An 18233-nucleotide genomic window follows, 5' to 3' on the forward strand; every position below is an offset into this window, starting at 1 on the left:
AAGTGTGTCAGGAAGTCAATCTTTCAAGCCACTTCCACACATACTGTGGATGTTTTACTTTTCTAAAATAATAATTAATTTGATAATGCACATTTCATCTGGGGAGAAGTTGGACTTCTTTGAAATTAGTCAAATATCAATCTTTGTTAGTGACATCTTTTTCAAGCATCTCTGAAAGGTATTTCTGTCGATCAAGCCAAAAGGCAGTAGTATGAAAACAATCCGTAACATGTTCAAAAGTTTCCCCTCAAACACAGAAGGAGCATTGTAAATCTGAGGAGGAGAACACACCACGGCAAGGTAGTTTTAACACCGGAAGAGGATATGTGTGTAACACTCAAAATGGTCCCACTTCCTGTCGCCTCTCAAACTCAGCGCAGCGCTTACATGAGAACCTGGTTGTCACCACATGTCTGTGAATGAGCAGAGATGTCGGACACCGGGGAGCAGTGGCAGGTGGCCCGGCGACGGAAAGGCGCAGCGCGGAAACCAAAAACACTTCAGGTGTCCTCACATGCGACATGCTGCCAGGATGAGCTGGACGTCGGGAAGACTGTGAAACGAATCAGAGACACAACGTAAGTTCTGATAACAGTCAAGCAGCATGAGTAATATTTCATCTGGATACGTATTTTCACCAGAACTCAAGAAAGTCAAGTAACTCTTGGTGGTTCTCCTTGTTAATTATTCATTAATATTTATTTTTCTTTTACTTCTTAGTTATTATTTGCCTGCACTCCTTGTCGTGTGTTCAGTCTGTAAGGTATGTTTGTTAGTATGACAAGAAGCAGTGCAACACCAGCTTTTCTTATTCTTTTTAAATGATGCTTCTCAATAACAAATATTTGAAACAAGAACATCCTGTAACTTTGCTCATCCTCCTCCTCTGTAGGTCTGAGCTGAGATGTGAGGAGTTCTGGCAAGAGTGGAAAAGTGAGTGTGTTGTCACCAGATATGTGTGTCTGGCTGTGATCTCGCAGCTCAGTGAACCTGACAGGATGTTTGTCCTCAGAGCAGACGCTGGTTGCAGTATCAGCGGCCCTCTCAAATCCTCCAGAGAGCATTGACACCACGGGCCCCGCTGACGGCCGACGGCTGGAGTGTGTGTGCTACGGCCTCGGCTCCTTCTCCTCTTGCGTCTCTGCTCGCCACCAGCTCGCCATGTTGCTGCTGCTGCTCGACGAAGGACAGGTCAGAGGAGATGTCCATCCTATGAGATAACAAAAAGCTCGACATGATGAGACCCTCTTCGTTACACTCTGTCTCACTCCCCCTCTGCCTCCAGATCCCACTGAAGGACTGCTCTGTATATGACCCTGCGTTCTCCCCTGGAGAGAGGGATGTGTTGAGAGAGCTGGGTGTGACTGTACTCACAGAAAATGAGGTCAGTTGTTGGTCACTCATATTGAAGTTTATTTTATCCTGTCAGCAAACAGTCAGCTGGTATTCAGTACAGGGAACAACAGGGAAGTCCAAGTGTTGTCAGTTGTTTTAGGCCAGTTCATACAAATTATAAATACTTTGAAATACTACAGAGTTGCCAACCAAGACCCTCTCAGAAGGGAATTACTTTTAAGTAATGACAGTTTGGAGTCAACTTTAAATAATAAAGACTGGAATGTTCTTCAGGTGAGTAGATTTCTCTCATAGTCAGAGTTTTTGTTGTTTGGTATTCGGCCTGTAAGTGTGGACTGTTTTGTAACATCTTTCCAGTGTTGTTGCTTTAAAAGAGCTTGATGGAAACTCTGGACAATCCAAATTAAGAAACCACTGAACAAAGAGCAAGCATTTTTGTCTAGGGCTGCACTATATTGGAAAATACATTGTGACATGAGGGCTTTCATGATTACAGTCTGGGAAGAAATTATCTTTGTAGAATGACTGAGGTGATTTTGTAGGGGAGTGCATTATATCAAACAATTAACTAACCAAAGTAGGCCCCCGCTTTGGTTGATACATTGGATTAAATCATTTCATATCAGACTGACCTCTGTTATAGATTTAGTCATGGAAAATAAGAATTGTGCAAGTCTTGCCTTTGTACAAAGCTGCAAAAAGAGTTGCAGCACTGAATTTGCTATAGTTGACATTGCACATGTGCACATTGCAAGATTGTTGCTGACACGATATACTGTGCAGCCCTTTTTTTGTCCAAAGATCAGATCCAGAGCCCAAACAGGAAGAAAACACAGGGGTCATTGCATTCTAAAGTTGCTGTTTGGGGGACAGTTTTTTTATTCTCAAATGTTAGAATGCCAAGTAGATGCCAAATAGATGAACAATTCAACTATTTTAAAAGTTAAGACAACTTTTCTCGAGCAGGTCCCAGGTCAGTGAAAGTTGATTTTTATAGTTTGCTGGCTGCCTGTAAGTTAGGAAATCAGTGCAAAAACAACAGCCACCAATCTCACTGTGTCCTGCAGGAGGGGAAGCGTCTGGCGACCAAGCCCACACTCTTTTACCTGATGCATTGTGGGAAAGCCCTGTACAACAACCTTCTGTGGAAGAACTGGAGTACACAACATCTTCCTCTGATGATAATCATCGGAAACAGCTTCAATGGAATGAGAGACAGGTTTGTACAAGACACAAATGAGAGTGCTCAGGTTTAAGAAATTGGAGGTGAGCTGACATTTTCTGTCTGTCGTCCCGACAGGACAATCGAGAGAGAGTTCAAGCGGGACTACGGCTACATTACTCAGGCTGTGTCCGTGTGTGAGGAGAGACAGCTGCCCTGTCCGTCCCGACTGATTGACGTGTTCAGTGACACAGCAGTCATCACGTTTCCTACCAGCGGCCTTCAGAGACTCCCACAATCCACCTGGGAAGAGCCCCCTGAACCTCAGTATGAACACTGCCCTGATTTGGAAATTATTCAGAAGGAAACACAAAGATGAGACATGCGAGGGACAAGAAATGGACACCACTGTTTTTTTTTTTTTTTTTTATATATATATAGTTTTCATTGTTATAAGTGACTTTTAAATAAATGAACTCTGCTTCATAATGACAAATGAGTCCTGTACTGCTGCACTGTTCAGTTGGACCAGTTCTCAACACCCTGTGGTGTACAGGTGTACTCCATGACAATGTGACATAACTGGTGCAGCTACTGGTAAATAAGATCACACCATCACTTGTGCTAGTGGTAATGAGAGTGAAAATATACTTGAAAGTTTTAAACCAGTGAAAGCAGTGAAACACAGCTGTTCTTACTCTCCAAGCATCAGTTAAACTGACTTTTTTTGAATTTGAATTATTTGAGTGGTTAGTACAACATGCAAATCAGCTTTCATATGAAGTGGAATTCACTCATTTACACAGTGCATTGCAGGTAACGCATGACAGAAAATATTTACTCTGCTTTGTGCGTTTTATCAACGTTCTTTGCTTATCTGTACAGAGGGGAACTGCCAGCAATCGAGATTTCTCTCTCTGTCATCCTTTTAGTACAAGAAGCTGACAACCTAGCTTGATCCTTTTTGAACATCCATGTCTACTGGTGTGACTCTTATTTATGAACACCAAATCAGTAAATGTGATGTTTTTGTCAGTAGGTGATTAATGCACATTTCTAGTTATTCAACACTTTTTTTTATTGCAAGAACATATTTTTAGAAATGGTAAGTTTCCTGAGCATCAGATAGATTTGTGGGTGGGATATTGAGACAAGAGACAGAGAAAAGCGACTGCACCAGAGCCAAAGTAACATGTGGTGTTGGATATGAAGAATGTTATGACGTCAAGGTGCATTTAACTTCTGACCTTTTTAACATCAAATATCATAACTTTGTTTTATCCTATAAGACTTTTGTGTAAAATTGTATCGTAATTGTTGTATCAATTCTTGAGTTATGTCCAACAATGTGTTTCCCAAGGTCACAGTGTAATTGACCTTTGACCACTAAATTCTAATCAGTTGATCCTTGAGTCACAGTGGACATGTTAAGTGCTGTATTGTAGGTGGCTGAACTTGTTTCAGTTTCTTGAAGACGCTTCAACTCTCATCCAAGAGACTTCTTGTGGGTCGTTGACCCAGCCAGCCTTCATGTTGATGTTTTGTCTCCTTCAGATGTGAATGGACAACAGAGTCTTGACCCGAGGAGTTGGCCCTCCTCCGCAGGATTAAGCATGAAAAATTATTCGTTTCAGGACCATGTAAACATCTTGGCCAGAGAAGACAGATAGTTTGAAGGAGTGAAAGAAGCCATTCATATCTAACTGGAATGACCATATTTGAGCAGAGGAATTGGCCTACAATATTACCCACCAACAATGCATTGCTGAGTTCCCTCAGTTAGCTAGACAGCTTAACAACAATTCCCACCTTGGCTCAGCTAGCCTTAGCAAACCACATGAAGGCAAGTTTGACCAACAACCCACAAGTGGCCCTAAAGAATCAGTAAGCACACTCCCACACAGGGTTTAAAGCCTGCAACTCTCCTCCAGCTAGTTAGAACTGAAGCAGCCTCTTGGATGAGGTGAACCTGAAACTATGATAAAGCTCTTGGAACCAAAATTTTTGAAATTTCCTTGATGAGTTCTTGAGTAATGTACAGGATGGACAGACAAACCAAAAACATAATGCCTCCGGCCATGGCTGACGCCAGCTTGGAGACATAAAAACACTTAAATCTGATAATTGGACAAATGCCATATACCTGGTCTGATATTCGGCCAGGCTGATAATCAGTCTGCACCCTAAATAAACAGTAGTACTAATGCTACTCACTATGGTGAGTTTGGTAAAGTGATGTATATAAAATTTTAAGTAAAAGGGGAAAACACAGGATTAGTCCTTTACATGTGTATGATCAGTTGAGGTGTTTGCATTTTCAGATATAATTGTTACTTACAAGCTACAAAGATTGAATAACTCTATAAAACTTTTTGCATTCAAAGTTTATTTTTCTAGCTTAAACTTCTGTCTGTTTTTCTTTCAGTGTGATTAGACGTTTGTTTGTACCTGTGAAGAATCACACCTTCACACGTCACTTTAACACGCAAACAGACCGTGTATGTGCCAAAAAACAAACAAGAGTAAAAAGTTTATTGTTGAAGAAACAAAACACACACTCAACATACAGCCCTCTCCCAGCACCATCAACATAACCGACACAAAGTAATACTCATGATCCGACTCTCTGTCCTCTCATGCTCTGCTTCATGTTCATCAGATCATCCTACATCTGGCCTCCTGGGAGACTTTTATCTTACAGCAGTGACCCGGAAAAACTCGACAACAACACTGCTTCCCTGCTTGATATGTTTTCACTCCTTTGCGACGCCGTTAGCAGTGATGCTATCTACCACGCCATTCACTGCTGCGTCTTTGTCCCCTGTTCCGTTGACTACGGCAGCTTTTGAAACAACATCTGCCCAGGTTCCTTTACTCTTAAGGACTGATGGGCTGGCAGGGACATCCACAGCTCCGTTTATTTCACCATTAACCTCCTCTGGCCCTGACTTTACCTCCCCATTGGCTGTGCTCATCTCATCTTCCTCTCCTGTAGCCGTAACCTCTGAAGTCACTATCTTGACCTCTGAAGCTGCTCTGTCACTGCCCTCATGCTGGCTGTCTTCAGCTGGCTCCACCACATGACCATTAGCTGACTCTACAGCAGCAGTCTCCACCGAGGTCTCCTCCGCTGGCTGCTCCTGTTGGCTCTCACCAGCATTCTCCACTGCTGAGCTTCCTCCGTCATCAGCTTCCTTCCCACTTCCTGTTTCTTGATCGGAGGTCTTCTCACCCTCGTCCAACGGGGTAACGACCCCATTGACTACTTTGAATCCCAGTTCCCTTGCCACTGCTGCCTTCAGTTCCAGATGTTTCTGCTTATACTCCTGGAACTTGTCACTATAAGAACATAATGAATTCATCAAAGGCTTGATACTTGGCAAAAGATTATTTAGTTGAAACTATTCAAGCTTCATTATTTTTAAATAATTTTCATTTGGAAATCCTTGGATTTCAATGTGTATTTTTTACAAGGTTTGAAAAGTCCATTCCTTTTGTGATAAATAGTTTTATATCGGCTCAGCCCGATTACATAGGATGACAAGTCGACAAGTGACACATTTTTGACACGTTTTCCTTCAATAATGGTGGTTTATAGCACAATACTTGGTCTTAACTTGGAAAGATTCTGTTTCATTTCCGGAGCACCTGGACTCCTGGAAAAAGATACAGCACTAAATTCAAATCAATACTCTGATATTCTTCGGCCATTTCAGAAATCTGATCTAATACCTCCCAAACTACAGTTTGACTAACTGTAGACTAATGTAACTGTATTTTATTAAGATTCAGTTATTTTAATAATGTATGCTTTCCATAACAGTATTTTTATTTTACTTTATTATTATTATTATTATTATTATTATTATTATTATTTATCAAATTATTTTATGTTTTTATCAGCTTTGGCTGTTCACTAGTCTGTTGTGGAATTGCTTTTACTTTGTCAGGGTTTCTCCTTTTTATTGTTAGTCAATTTTTTTGTTTATTTGTTTACTTTGACTAATTGTGAATGTGAGTTGCCCCTCAAGAAGAAAACAACAAATGTACGTCTTTTTCAAAGTTGCAGGGAGAAAGTTACTGCATCACTCAAAGTTTTAAAGGTCCAGTTTTCATTCAGTATAGGCATTTTTCAACAGATAACCAAATAATTCCCAAAAAGTCAAAACGTTTCAGTATCATCTGCAGAATAAATAATTATTGAAGTTCTTTCAGTGCTGGACTGATTGATATGTACTGATTTTGCTATCAATATATCGCTAAGGGATTTTAAAAGATTTTGAACTTGCTATCAGCTTCAGTGAAGCTACAAAGCTACATTTCAATGCTTCAACATGTTTTAGGCTCATCATATTGCATCGCATCATATCATACACCACAGTGAATATCTACCTGTGTGTGATCTTCCTGACTCCCATCACCAGGACCATTTGCTCCAGCACAGTGTCAGTTGTTGGAGTCACACACTGAGTACAGAGGGGACATGAGTTAATAAACACACAGTTACCTTTTCTTTGTATGACTCAAAAAAGGGTTACTGGCATTAGACCAGATGAGCTCCTGGGCATACAGTACCTCCACTGCCTGCTCCGTGCAGTCAGCTCCGGCCTGTCTGAGAGAGCGCTCCACCTTCACCGCCTGCTTGGTTATGACTCCCAGAAACTCTTTGCTGCAGCGGGTCTGAGAGTGATCCTCGCCAAACTGAGAAAGAAAATAACCATAAGATGACATGCATGCACTGCCAAACCACTTATCTCTCGTTTTTCTCTCTCTACAGACAAACTGACCAAGGAGGTGAAAGCAGTGAGTGCCTCCTTCTCGTGGGTCATAGCACTTCGGTAGTCACCCTTGCTGCACATCCACTGGGCCAACAGGTGCTGACTGCACAGACAAGACACCAGGGAGAGAAAAGGTGAAGATGTTGGGGATCAAATAAAGTAAGTAACTTTATACCTTTTCATACAAAATGCAAGCCATTGATGCCATCTTACGTGAGAGCAGTGTGCAGATTTTCGGGGCCGAAGAAGGAGGTGTTGAGTTTGAGGGCGTTCTTTAAGTACTGCCCTCTCTGGTCTCCTGTCAGCACCAACCCAAGACAGCTCTGCAAAAAAACAAAAAGCCAATGCTGTTTATAATGATACTGTGAGAAGCTTCTGTTGTGCTTGGGGTGACGTGTGTCGTGACCTACATCCAGTGTTGCTATGTAAGGATGGTCCTCTCCGTGGACCGTTAGTGTCAGCAGACGAGCTCTGAGGAGACACTTCAGGGCCAGGGCAGTCTCCCCTCCAGCAAACATGTACACACCCAGGAGGGCCTACGTAGAACGACAAAATGAAAATACTCACACCTTACACACTTGAATTATAGCACACTCTATAGAAACAGATAGAACTGAGCAGTAATGGACACATGAGTTTGAGTTGATCTTGATTGATGAAACATGTGCAGCTGAACTCACATATTGCAGGATGGTGTTAGGATGGTCAAATCCAAGCACTCTCTCACTGATGACCACTGCTTTCAGCTGGATGCTGCGAGCCTGGAGAACAGAGAAAGCCACAGTGATGATAATGGCCAGCTTCATGTATTTTATGTCACTTTAGTACCCCCTTCAATTGTGAGTGGGAAATATTCAAGTGCAAGTACCTCAAAATGTACTTTTGTGCAGTACTTGGAGGAAATGTACTTGGTTACTTTCTACCACTGCAGAACGTGTTAATGTAGCTGTAAGACGCTGTCGAGCAGTCGGCCTACCTCGGCTGCCTTCCCCTGCAGGAAGGACACCTTGGCCAGCAGGCTGTGGCAGTAACAGGCCTCAGGGTGGAGGTCATCACACACTCTACCAAACAGGTACGCAGCTTCTTTCAGGTGCTCGAGGGCCTGATCCAGCAGACCTGCAGTGGCGAGACCCGCAGAATTTACTTTTTCATTAGATTCTGTTAAAAAACACACACTGAACATGAACAATGTGCAGAAGAAGGGCTCCGCTTGAGTTGACCCACCTTTCTGAATGAAAGTATGCGCGGCGCGATGTGCTTTTGAAGCGTCCACGGTTGGCATGTGAACGTGCTTGACAATGGGGACGATGTTGAAGATGTCGTCTGGACCAATGGGAGCTTTATTTTGGTTGTCGAGGGAGTAGTCTCTCAGTCTCAGCTGGTGTAGACACAGAATGTATCATTTTATTATACAGTATTTTAAAGTTTTTATCGAGCAACCCATTTTGCAATGTTATTGTCTGTAGTTGTTGCTGTACTTGGAGTGGGCAGGGCTTAAACAGGAAAAGGGTGTAGCTTATTAAACATTGTTAATTTAAGCCTGAAATTGATGTGGGTTGATCAGAAGTTGCTATATATATTATCTATTAGAAAACTATTGAGAGAGCAACCTTAGAACTGAGCTTCAGAGTATCAAAACAAAAAAAAACAAAAAAAGATTTTATTACCTTTTAAATGAATAAACTGAAGATTTTCCTTCATCACAAGTACAGATAATGAGACATTTCACTCGGATGACACTAAAAAAAAAGTACATCTGGACTGGATACTTGTTTCAGCTGCGTACTCACTCAACCTGAGCAATTACAACTAATGGTGTATAACAACACCACTGATATATTTGTTTCGGTTGATCAACTGACTGTTTTTCCCAATATTTCAGATGTGTGTTACCTGTACTCCAGTCTTCAAACAGAACTCTCTGAGCAAAGAGAGCTTCTGAATGCCGTAGTGCTCCACCAGATGGTTTGGACCAGAGCTGTCCAAGAGAAAAATGACAGTTATTCTACAAAGGGCTCCAAGCCACTGCGCAAATAACAAACACAAGGTGAGAACAAACAAAATCTCCTCACCCGAGGCTGTCAGAGATGTTATATGTCTCAGCAGCGTCCTGGCAGACCAGGTTCCACAGCTCAGCCCCTGTGAGCGTGCTCCAGGGTGTGCTTTCAGAGGCCCCAGCCCCTCGGCCGCGCCGCCTTGACTTCTTTTTTGTCTCTTCCCCCACCATAGTGGGTGTGAAGTGGGGAACCAATAGGCAGCAGAGGAAGTGACTGACAGCTGCGGAGAGGCTAGGTATGTCGACACCCTGCGAAGACATGAGCAGAGGCATTAGTTTGTTCTTTCTGGAGTATGTGGACGCTGCTAGTGTTCAAACATGAACAAATGAGAGCGCTCATTACAGAATACTGAACAGTACCTGGAGGAAGTTGTTGAATACTCGTCTTGTTGAGCGGATGAAAATGTCACCTATGACCAATCTCTGGTGGAGGCAGAAAGAGGGTTGTTAGAAGGCTGGGAGAGTGATTACATGGTCGAGACTGTGCGTGACAAAGCTGTAGGTCCAACACACCAGTATATGCCTCAGGTGCTCCTTTTGCTCTGTCTGGTTGATGGTCTTGACCACGTGGCCCAGATACCGAAGGTTGATGCCTTTCTGGTGTAGTGCCTGCTTTAGAGAAGCTCCGTCCATTGGCGCCTCGTTGGTTTGTAGGCAATGCTCCACCTGCACGCAGACGGAAACACACATGCTGAGCTTGTCTCATGTTTGCAGTAGATGTGACCACTACAGTATGCAAACCATGGCCACACTTACAAAGGCTGGTATCTGGTGTGTGACGATGAAAGATGCAGCTTCCCTCAGTAACCTCTCCTGTAGCTTCGTCGACTTACTTTCAGCAGGAGGGAAGGATACTCCTGAACACAAAGCACCAGAAGCGTGTCATATTGTGTTCTTGCAGAAAATTTGACTGTGTGTGTGTTTGTCTACATAAGTGTTGTCTGTTAGGTTACCTGGCGAGAAGACGCTTGAGTTGAAGCGCATCTCAAAGATGATGTCGCTAACTGAGCCCACTTCTTTACAAGCAGCTCGTACTGCCTCGGTAGCTCGAGAGTCACCTACACATTACACAAACAATTTGTCAAGCATGAGATGGCAAAGTTTCGTATGTATTAACTTCATTTTTTTGGTTTCTATCAGTTAAGTCTACTAAAACACTTCTTACCAGCTGTTGCACATTCTTCAAAGCCTCCATTCTCGTCCAATATCTCCCTGACACGCTGAGTGAACTGACAATGTCTAAAACAAGCAACAACAAAAAAAACAAACACACGTCAGCTTCATGAGAAATGCCAGAACTTAGTTTGAAGTGTCTTCTTTCCCATTGAACTCACTTGTGCTGAATGAAAGCCTGCACCAGCTCTGGCTTCAGCCTACAGAGACCGTGTGTGAAGCTCTTTGGCAGCCCAGAGTCTGAGTGATAATTCTCTGGCCAACCTTCTTTCACACAGCCCTCCTTCTCCTTGTCCGCCTCGCAGTTTTTATTACTCTCCTCACCTCCAGTGACCGTCTGATTTTCTGTCTCCCCCTCTGGACAGAAATTGGCATCAGCTGGGAAAGTCCTGAACACATCCAGTATGTAGAACCTCCCATCAGCCCCCAACAGTCCCTGAGCATCCACTGAAGTGAACAGGGGTACTTGGTGACCGTTGGGCGCCAAAACAACATGTCTCTGGAGACAAAGAGACTTGGCAGTGCTAGCCAAGAGCTCTAGTAGTCGTCTGCGCTGGGGGGACTCCTGGGGGCCTGCATTTACCCCGTACAGCAAGCCTCTACAGGAGAGAAGAAGACAGTTAGACAAGAATGTCAGGCTTAACAGCGTTGACACCACGACCACAGTAAAATGTTGTACAATGGGACCATGAGGTGTACCTTGAGACAGCAGCAGCTTCCTGGTCCTGCTCTGAGCCTTCCAAGCCAGGGGCCAGACCCTGAGCCAACAGACGCACTCCTCTGTAGTCCACAATGGCTGTAGGTAGGGTGTGCAGCGCCTGGAGGCTCTCTACATTACTATAGGCCTGAACTCCTTTCAGCTCTAGCCTCTGAGCAGCCCTGCAAGAGGAACAAGTCTGTCTCAAAGAAATGCAAGAAAGTCAATCAAATTCAAAAGGGTTTCATCAGACACAGCAGATGGCCACAGTGTACTTTGTGAGTTGTTTACAGCCATCACTTAAAGAAATGACTTGATTAAGATCAAATTAGAGGTGCCTGACTTAGACTGGAATTTTGGGGGCTGAATCCAGTATCTATAATGGGAAGGAAAAGTTTTCAATATCCTCATATGAACAGAATATATACACATACATCAGGGTCAAAAAGTCTGAGGTCACTAGTCAAAATACTTCTATTCTGCTTTTATTTCAAATGAAATGCTATTTCTTTCCCTACAAATGATATCAGCTTACAAAATTTAGTGAAAAGTTGGATTTTTTAAAAGACTTTCCATGAATTTCAGAATATCTCTGAATCTTGGGAAGCTTTGCTGTAATGACGGCATACAGCTGGCATGGACTCCACGGGTTTGTCAAGTAATGCTGGGATTACATGAGTCATCAGGTTTTGCACAAACTTGTGCAGTTGTGATGCAACTTTTCACTGGCATTGTTAGGCTGATGTCATCATTTGTAATGAAAAAGACAGGATTACACTTGAAAAAATAAAAGCATTTTAACTAGTGCTCTCATACTTTTTAACCCTACTCTACATATGTATAAACACAAATTCTTTGCCATGAACCCTCAAATGTGGTGATCAATAAAGATACGTCTGTAATGGATACAGGATATTTTAAAATTCAACAATAACCTTTAATGTTAGATCAGTGCACTGAAACAGTAAACTTTACTGGGAATTCAGTCATTACAAATTAGCCCAAGATTCGGCTCATATTGGTCCACAAAACCGATGTATACATTGCAAATAAACATCCACAGGATCTTGTCATTGAAGTTGTGGCCTGCTCTCACCTGCGGCCTCTTTCTCCACCAAACATTGCATACACTGCCCCTTGGCTCATGAACAGCCCTCCCCACAGGAAACCCGGGTCCACGTGGTTTCCATTCACCGGCTCCACAAAGCCGTCCACAACAGTCTCTGCGCCCTGCATCACGGCCCTAACAAACGCACTGTTTACCTGAGAAAACAGGTATGAATGAAGGTGTCAGGAAGAGAAGGCTGAGTGGACAAGGAAGAAAACAGCTGATACGAGTCCTGAAATGTCCTGCTGGTGCAAAATGACATCTTTTTTCTTAGCTACCTGCAGCAGAGCCCTCTCTCTCTGCAGCCTCTCCTCCAGACTGCCAAGCGGAAGATCTTTGGCTGCTTGCAACTCCTCATTCCAGTCTGGAGCCTACACATAACACACATAGTTCAGTTACTATCACTGCGAGACAGACACTAAAGAACAAGTAGCAACAATTATGACTGATTTTTGGATGACCTGTGTCGCTGGCTCGTCTTCCACTCCCAGTCTGCTGAAGGTATTTTTGTGAGTGCGAGAGGCACAGGGAGGCCCGAGCCAGCTGAGCGTGTGATAGGGAGTGGCCATCACCTCAACTGGGGGTAACTGAGGCCTGAATGGAGAAACAGCTCTATTACCCACAATCCACTTCACTCAGTCCGTTTTTATGCAAATTTATGATTAAACGGTTCATATTGTGGCACTGATGTTTTCTGCGTAGGTAATAATGTTACCTGTTTCTGAGTGCAGTAAAGGTTTGTTTGAAGGCCGGGCTGATGTGACAGAGCACGTCTGCGAAACTGTGACACACTGAGGAAGACTGTGCAGGACGAGGATCAAACACGTCCTCTGTAGACCTGCGATGAAGACGGACGAGAACATAATTCATAATCAAACTCACAATTTACCGCAAGATCTGATATAAAACCGCTTGTGTCACATGTATGAAGTGATGTCGTTACCTGTTGAGAAAGAAACCTTTTGGACAGGATGTGATGTCACACCGCTTTCCCTCTATTGTCACTACAGTGATGTACAGGAAGTCTCCTTGCATCTTCCTGTGTCCCGGAGGTGGGTTCCAGCAGCTGAGAGACAAGTCCTTCAAGTAGCTGGGGGCCTGATGAGACAAATATAAAGTTAAGGCGAGTCGGTGTGTCTGCGTGCATTATGGGTTGGCCCACTGTGCAACGAACACCTACTTCTGGTTGAGAGCTCTGTGGTAGCAAGGCCATGAGCGGTCTCTCAGAGGAACCAGGGAGGAGGTATTCAGGAGGAGCTCCGTCCTGGTGAGCTGTTTCCGTTTTTGTGTTACTTAAAGAGCGTTTCAGGTCCTTTCTATTGGGTGAGCTAGAGTCTGCAGCAGGAATAGAGAGATTTAAAAGATTTTAGTGGGAGCTTAACTTTATATCTTTGAATTTACCTTCCTAACAAGTGCACAGTGTAAGTGTCTACCTGGTGTTTGTGTATGTGTGAGTGTTTCTAGTATGCTTGGTGAGCGTCCTTCTCTCAGCGCATCCTGTGGTCCAGATGCTCTCAGCAGCTCCAGCACACGAGCCAGGTGGAGGCGAGCTGAGCGGGCGGTGTAGGGTTCTATAGAGACACACAGCATTATCATAAAGGTTTCATTAAACTGTAAATAACTCCATTAACCTCCACCAACTTTACACACTAAAGTGTGTTGAAGGGTTTTGTGGAGTACTACTACATGTGAAAAAAGTAGTATAGTCTTATGTGGCTCCAGTGTAATAAATTCCCTCCAACACTGTCATTCAGAGGCATAATTGCATTATGGGAAATGTAGGCACTATTGTTGGAGTCCCTGAGGACAATAATAATTTTTAAAAAAATCAAAATCAATACAGCAGAACCAGAGATATCGTCTTTTTCATTCCACACATTCTTTTTTCTTTTCAAAACCTGGCGCCTACATTTAGTGGAGTTACCCTGTAAACAGCAAGGTTGCACAGGACGGAGACTCATTCAGGATGTCATCATCCAATCAAAAATAAATAGGGGTCAATACTGAAGTTATATGACATTTAAAAAAAATCTCAACAACACACTGAGAATCCATTAATCAATTCTGCATATTCTCATAGACCTGCAGTACATCAAACAATGTACACACTGTACAGAACAACAGGAGGACTGCAAGACAGTTTTTTAACAGCGAGCCGGTGAGAGGCGGACTAATTGGTTTGCACACAGCTGTAATCTCTGCAACTATAAACCTTGTAATGACTCAGAAAAGGTGAGTCAGCTATTTACATTGAGCTGAGAGAAACTTAAGTGTGTACGTGAAAGGGAAAGCATGACTGGTCCAAGTCCATTCTGGTAATCGAATTCTTTAACTACAATGGCATTCAGTGGAAGACCTCCGCCAAGACCCAACAGTCCCATTTAATTCAATCAAGCCTAATTCAATATCAAACTTGAAAGCTCTGTATCACTCTAATAATCATTAACTCCTAAACCATAATTTAAAATCAACAGATCTAAGATCTGCATCAATTTATACTCTCTCATAGATACCAGCCAGCTAAATACACCTGATTCTTTTTGTAAATATCCAGCATTACTCCCTGAGAAATTAACAAATATGTCATAAAAAAGGCTCTGTTAAAAACAAAACGCGATGTAAAAGGAAAGTGAGAAAAAAAATCCCAAGTCATTTTTCCGTAGCTGAGTCAAGTCAAGTCACAGGTTGTGTCAGGAATAGTCGAGTCCTTATTAAGGCAAGTCAAGTCCCAAGACAAGTCACCTTTTCCCCACCCAAGATACTGCAATCTTATTTGCAGCATCTGGCCTTTAGCAAGGAAAAAAACAACATATTAGTAGCTGTCTAATAATAATATAATTGACTGACCTGTTCCAAAATGAACAAATAACAAATAATTACATTTTTATATTTAATTTAGCAATTGATATTCAATGAAGAAATGTAATCAAACAATATTTATTTTATTTATGTCATGAATTTCTTCTCAATCAAATAACCCATCCCTTCAAAGTGTGAGAAACTGTCAGTCAGACTTACAAAAGCACGTGAAAACACAAAATGAGAACAGATCCATTAATTAATGTTTATGGAAATAAAAATGACATTGCTGCATGACCCAAGGTGTTCTTAAAAAGCTATAACTGTCAAAAACACACAATTTATAAAATGAAAGCACTGTGATCCGAGTTATACTACGAAAGCCAGTTTTTCAATAAGCCCAAAAACTCTTCAGACTCAACACAACTTTTCTCAGGTATTGATAAATGCTCAAAATATGGACCGGATATCTGAACTAAAAGAGAGGGCTCTCAAATAAAGACTGCCAATACCTTCCACTAGGCGAAGGATGGCTCCCGGTTTAAGTCCCTTGATGCTTTGCAGTTCTGCCAGTGGGTCCAGGGTGGCGCCGGCAAATGCCAGCAACAGGTTGGAACGAGGGCACACCTCATCCCTCGAAAGCAGAGCCATTATCGCATCTTGAACATGCCAAAATCCATGGACCTACAAAGAGAAAATAAAAAAAAAAACAATCATACAATTTCTATGGGAAAAGTTTCTGCATTAGACAGAAAGATATAAACGGTAGAAGACAGGAAGACAGAACTTAAACGCTAACAGACGACGCAGTATAACGTCTTATGAGGGGGCTTATGAGTGTGCACAATAAATATGATGCATTGTTGTCTATATATAGTCTCAGCTATCATTGTTTCCATCACTTGTCAAGTCTCATTATTACCAGAATACAAGGGAACAGAGAGGAAGCTGGGTTCTCTACCTGCAGCTCAAATGACTCGACTCCTGCCCCCTGGATCTTCACGGGGAACGATGTGTCCTCGTCTTGCTTCATTCCAACAACATCTTTACCACCAATCAGGCTGATAACATCTGTTGTACAGAGAAATACGAGACGGTCCTTCAATCAAAGAGCAAAATAGATTTGGTTGCTTCCCTGCCTTCTTGCCGGTTGTGTGGCGGGGCTGCTTGTAGCTGTGACTCAGAAAAAGGGCTTTTATACACAATGCATGAATGACGATGATGAAATAATGAGAGAAAGACAGTCATGACTTATTATGTTCCGATTCTATCACCTGCTATTTGCCGCAGGGTTAAACAATCACTAATCTCTGTGACTGTGCGAATGCCTGATGGTGAGAGGGAATTTTTGCAGGAAAACATAAAAAAAATGGAAAGTGGGGTGTGTCTGCTTTCTGACACACGCAGAACCAGAGGGCAAGCAGGACCCAGCGTGTTCCTCAACCTGCAGTGTGACTAAACCTGTTGAATTTGCCTACTCGCCTTCATGTCATCTCAGGGTGAAGGGACAACCACACCCAGCACTGGCATGTGGAGACAGCAGAGTGTTACAACAAACCTATAGGTTTTGCAGTCGAGCGTGCCTGCATGCAGATGTTGTATATACAACAAAGCAGAAAATTCAAGCCTAGTTCATTGCACTCTAAGTTCCCAGCTCTTGCTGTCAATCTGGGCCTGCTTTACCACTGGAAAACACCCAAAATGTAGCATCTCTGTTTGCGATTGGCTGGAGGAACTTCCCTCCTCTCTGCAGGCTCGGAGTTGTCAGCGTCTTTTTGGTGTTGCTGCGTGACAACAACAGAGAGCAGCATTGTTTTAAGTCCTGACAAGTTTATTTTGGCACCACCCCAAAGCCATAAACGAATCAAGCACGGCGAGTTTATTACAAAAATATCCCTGTCAGCACAACTGTCAAAATGACCAAACCTGTCAATCGTAACGCTGTGCCCACAGATTCTTATGTCTTTTCATGGTATACAACATCTCAAGGCAATTCATCTAAAGTCGGCTAACACACACTTTCCTATTTCAATCATTCTGTCTTGAGAAAGGGGAGTGGCAAAGGTTAAAAGAGGTTGAGAGGCCCACTTGAGAGGTAGGCAAAAGGAGAAGGTAGATAAGGTGGTTGGAATTTGTTAAAAAGGATGAACAGGAAGAGTGTACAGAGATTTCTATTAAAGCTATTTGTCACTGAGGATTTAGGTTCCTTCTGTGGTTTTTTTTCGATGTGTATCTACGTGAAGCAATTCCCCACTAGAGTTAAAGCGTGCGAAGCAGATTCTCCAAGTGGTCAGAAAGTAGGTGAAAGCAGACAATGGCACCAGCCATGTTCACAGCAGCAGTTCAGTGCTAAATCTTCCACTCTTCTCACATTCTCCAGCGAGGGAAGCCCCAGACAAATAAAGAGAGGAAGAGGAAAGTCCCAACAGGAGAGAGAGACAGAGAGGAGCTGAAAAGAAAAACACATCGCAGGGATTTCTCACCAGCCTTGGCCTGATTTCTTCCTCCTCCTTTCCTCATTTTGTCCTTCATGGCTGCGTGTTGAACTTTTTCTCAAGCTGTCGTCTTGTGTGTGTGTTCTCTGTGCTGGAAGTTGCCTCCCCCTCTCAAGTCACGCTTGAAACCGCTGGAAGAGTGCACACGAGAGGGACAGAGTGAGAGGGAATGTGCAGAGTGAAAGTAAACGACTGTTCAGGATTGTGACTCCTGCCCCTCTCTACAAGGCAAACTCAGCTTATCTCCTCTGCCTGAGTAAAAAAGCCACACCCTCTTATTGCTACACGAACGACTCTTTGCTCGGCTTTCTCTTACACTTTGTTGGACTGGGTGTGTCTATGCATTCAGGCTCTACTCACTCTTCCTCCCCCTGCTATGTTTCACCCTCCCTCCTCCCTCCATAAACCCTGGAGGAGAGGTGGGAATTAAGCACACAGTGTGTTTGGTGGTGGTTTTGTGGGCAACCAAGCTGCTTTTGAAGTAAAATACTTCACATTACAAATGCAATGGTTGATTTAGTGAATCTGTGTAAACATGTTTGAAAACAATGGGACGTTATCAGGCAGCATTATACCTTTATAACTACACACATATTCTTCTAAACCACG

General features: G+C 43.0%; 2 protein-coding genes across 2 annotated transcripts; one reads left to right on the forward strand and one right to left on the reverse strand.

Moving 5' to 3' along the window:
• The first annotated feature begins 351 nt into the window (after nucleotides 1-351).
• Nucleotides 352-3923, forward strand: srrd (SRR1 domain containing). Its single transcript, XM_030417828.1, has 6 exons — nucleotides 352-578; nucleotides 893-933; nucleotides 1013-1191; nucleotides 1286-1384; nucleotides 2424-2575; nucleotides 2657-3923. Exons 1-6 carry the CDS (start codon nucleotides 430-432, stop codon nucleotides 2895-2897), a joined length of 861 nt encoding a protein of 286 aa, XP_030273688.1. The 5' UTR covers nucleotides 352-429; the 3' UTR covers nucleotides 2898-3923.
• Nucleotides 3924-5017: 1094 nt separating this feature from the next.
• Nucleotides 5018-17903, reverse strand: LOC115582089 (clustered mitochondria protein homolog). Its single transcript, XM_030417827.1, has 28 exons — nucleotides 17613-17903; nucleotides 16091-16200; nucleotides 15642-15813; nucleotides 13764-13901; nucleotides 13511-13665; nucleotides 13274-13428; nucleotides 13046-13168; nucleotides 12792-12924; nucleotides 12609-12701; nucleotides 12319-12485; nucleotides 11225-11404; nucleotides 10687-11124; nucleotides 10518-10591; nucleotides 10306-10410; nucleotides 10109-10209; nucleotides 9866-10018; nucleotides 9713-9775; nucleotides 9369-9601; nucleotides 9190-9274; nucleotides 8521-8674; nucleotides 8273-8412; nucleotides 7977-8057; nucleotides 7707-7832; nucleotides 7510-7619; nucleotides 7306-7399; nucleotides 7094-7219; nucleotides 6911-6984; nucleotides 5018-5857 (listed from the first exon to the last, which is right to left on the reverse strand). The coding sequence occupies exons 1-28, from the start codon at nucleotides 17659-17661 to the stop codon at nucleotides 5272-5274; spliced, it is 4218 nt and encodes a 1405-aa protein (XP_030273687.1). The 5' UTR covers nucleotides 17662-17903; the 3' UTR covers nucleotides 5018-5271.
• Nucleotides 17904-18233: the final 330 nt, after the last annotated feature.

The sequence above is a fragment of the Sparus aurata genome, chromosome 5 (genome assembly GCF_900880675.1).
Source record: "Sparus aurata chromosome 5, fSpaAur1.1, whole genome shotgun sequence".
NCBI classification, from domain to species: domain Eukaryota; kingdom Metazoa; phylum Chordata; class Actinopteri; order Spariformes; family Sparidae; genus Sparus; species Sparus aurata.

Bases quoted from the DNA above. Each gene is read 5' to 3' on its own strand.
- srrd (XM_030417828.1), top strand. From the start codon at position 430: ATGTCGGACACCGGGGAGCAGTGGCAGGTGGCCCGGCGACGGAAAGGC. The intron at 579-892 runs GTAAGTTCTGAT...CCTCCTCTGTAG, and splicing joins AAACGAATCAGAGACACAAC to GTCTGAGCTGAGATGTGAGG. The intron at 1,192-1,285 runs GTCAGAGGAGAT...CTCTGCCTCCAG, and splicing joins TGCTGCTCGACGAAGGACAG to ATCCCACTGAAGGACTGCTC.
- LOC115582089 (XM_030417827.1), bottom strand. From the start codon at position 17,661: ATGAAGGACAAAATGAGGAAAGGAGGAGGAAGAAATCAGGCCAAGGCT. The intron at 10,592-10,686 runs GTGAGTTCAATG...TGCTTGTTTTAG, and splicing joins CAGGCTTTCATTCAGCACAA to ACATTGTCAGTTCACTCAGC. The intron at 7,220-7,305 runs GTCAGTTTGTCT...TTTCTTTCTCAG, and splicing joins TCACTGCTTTCACCTCCTTG to TTTGGCGAGGATCACTCTCA.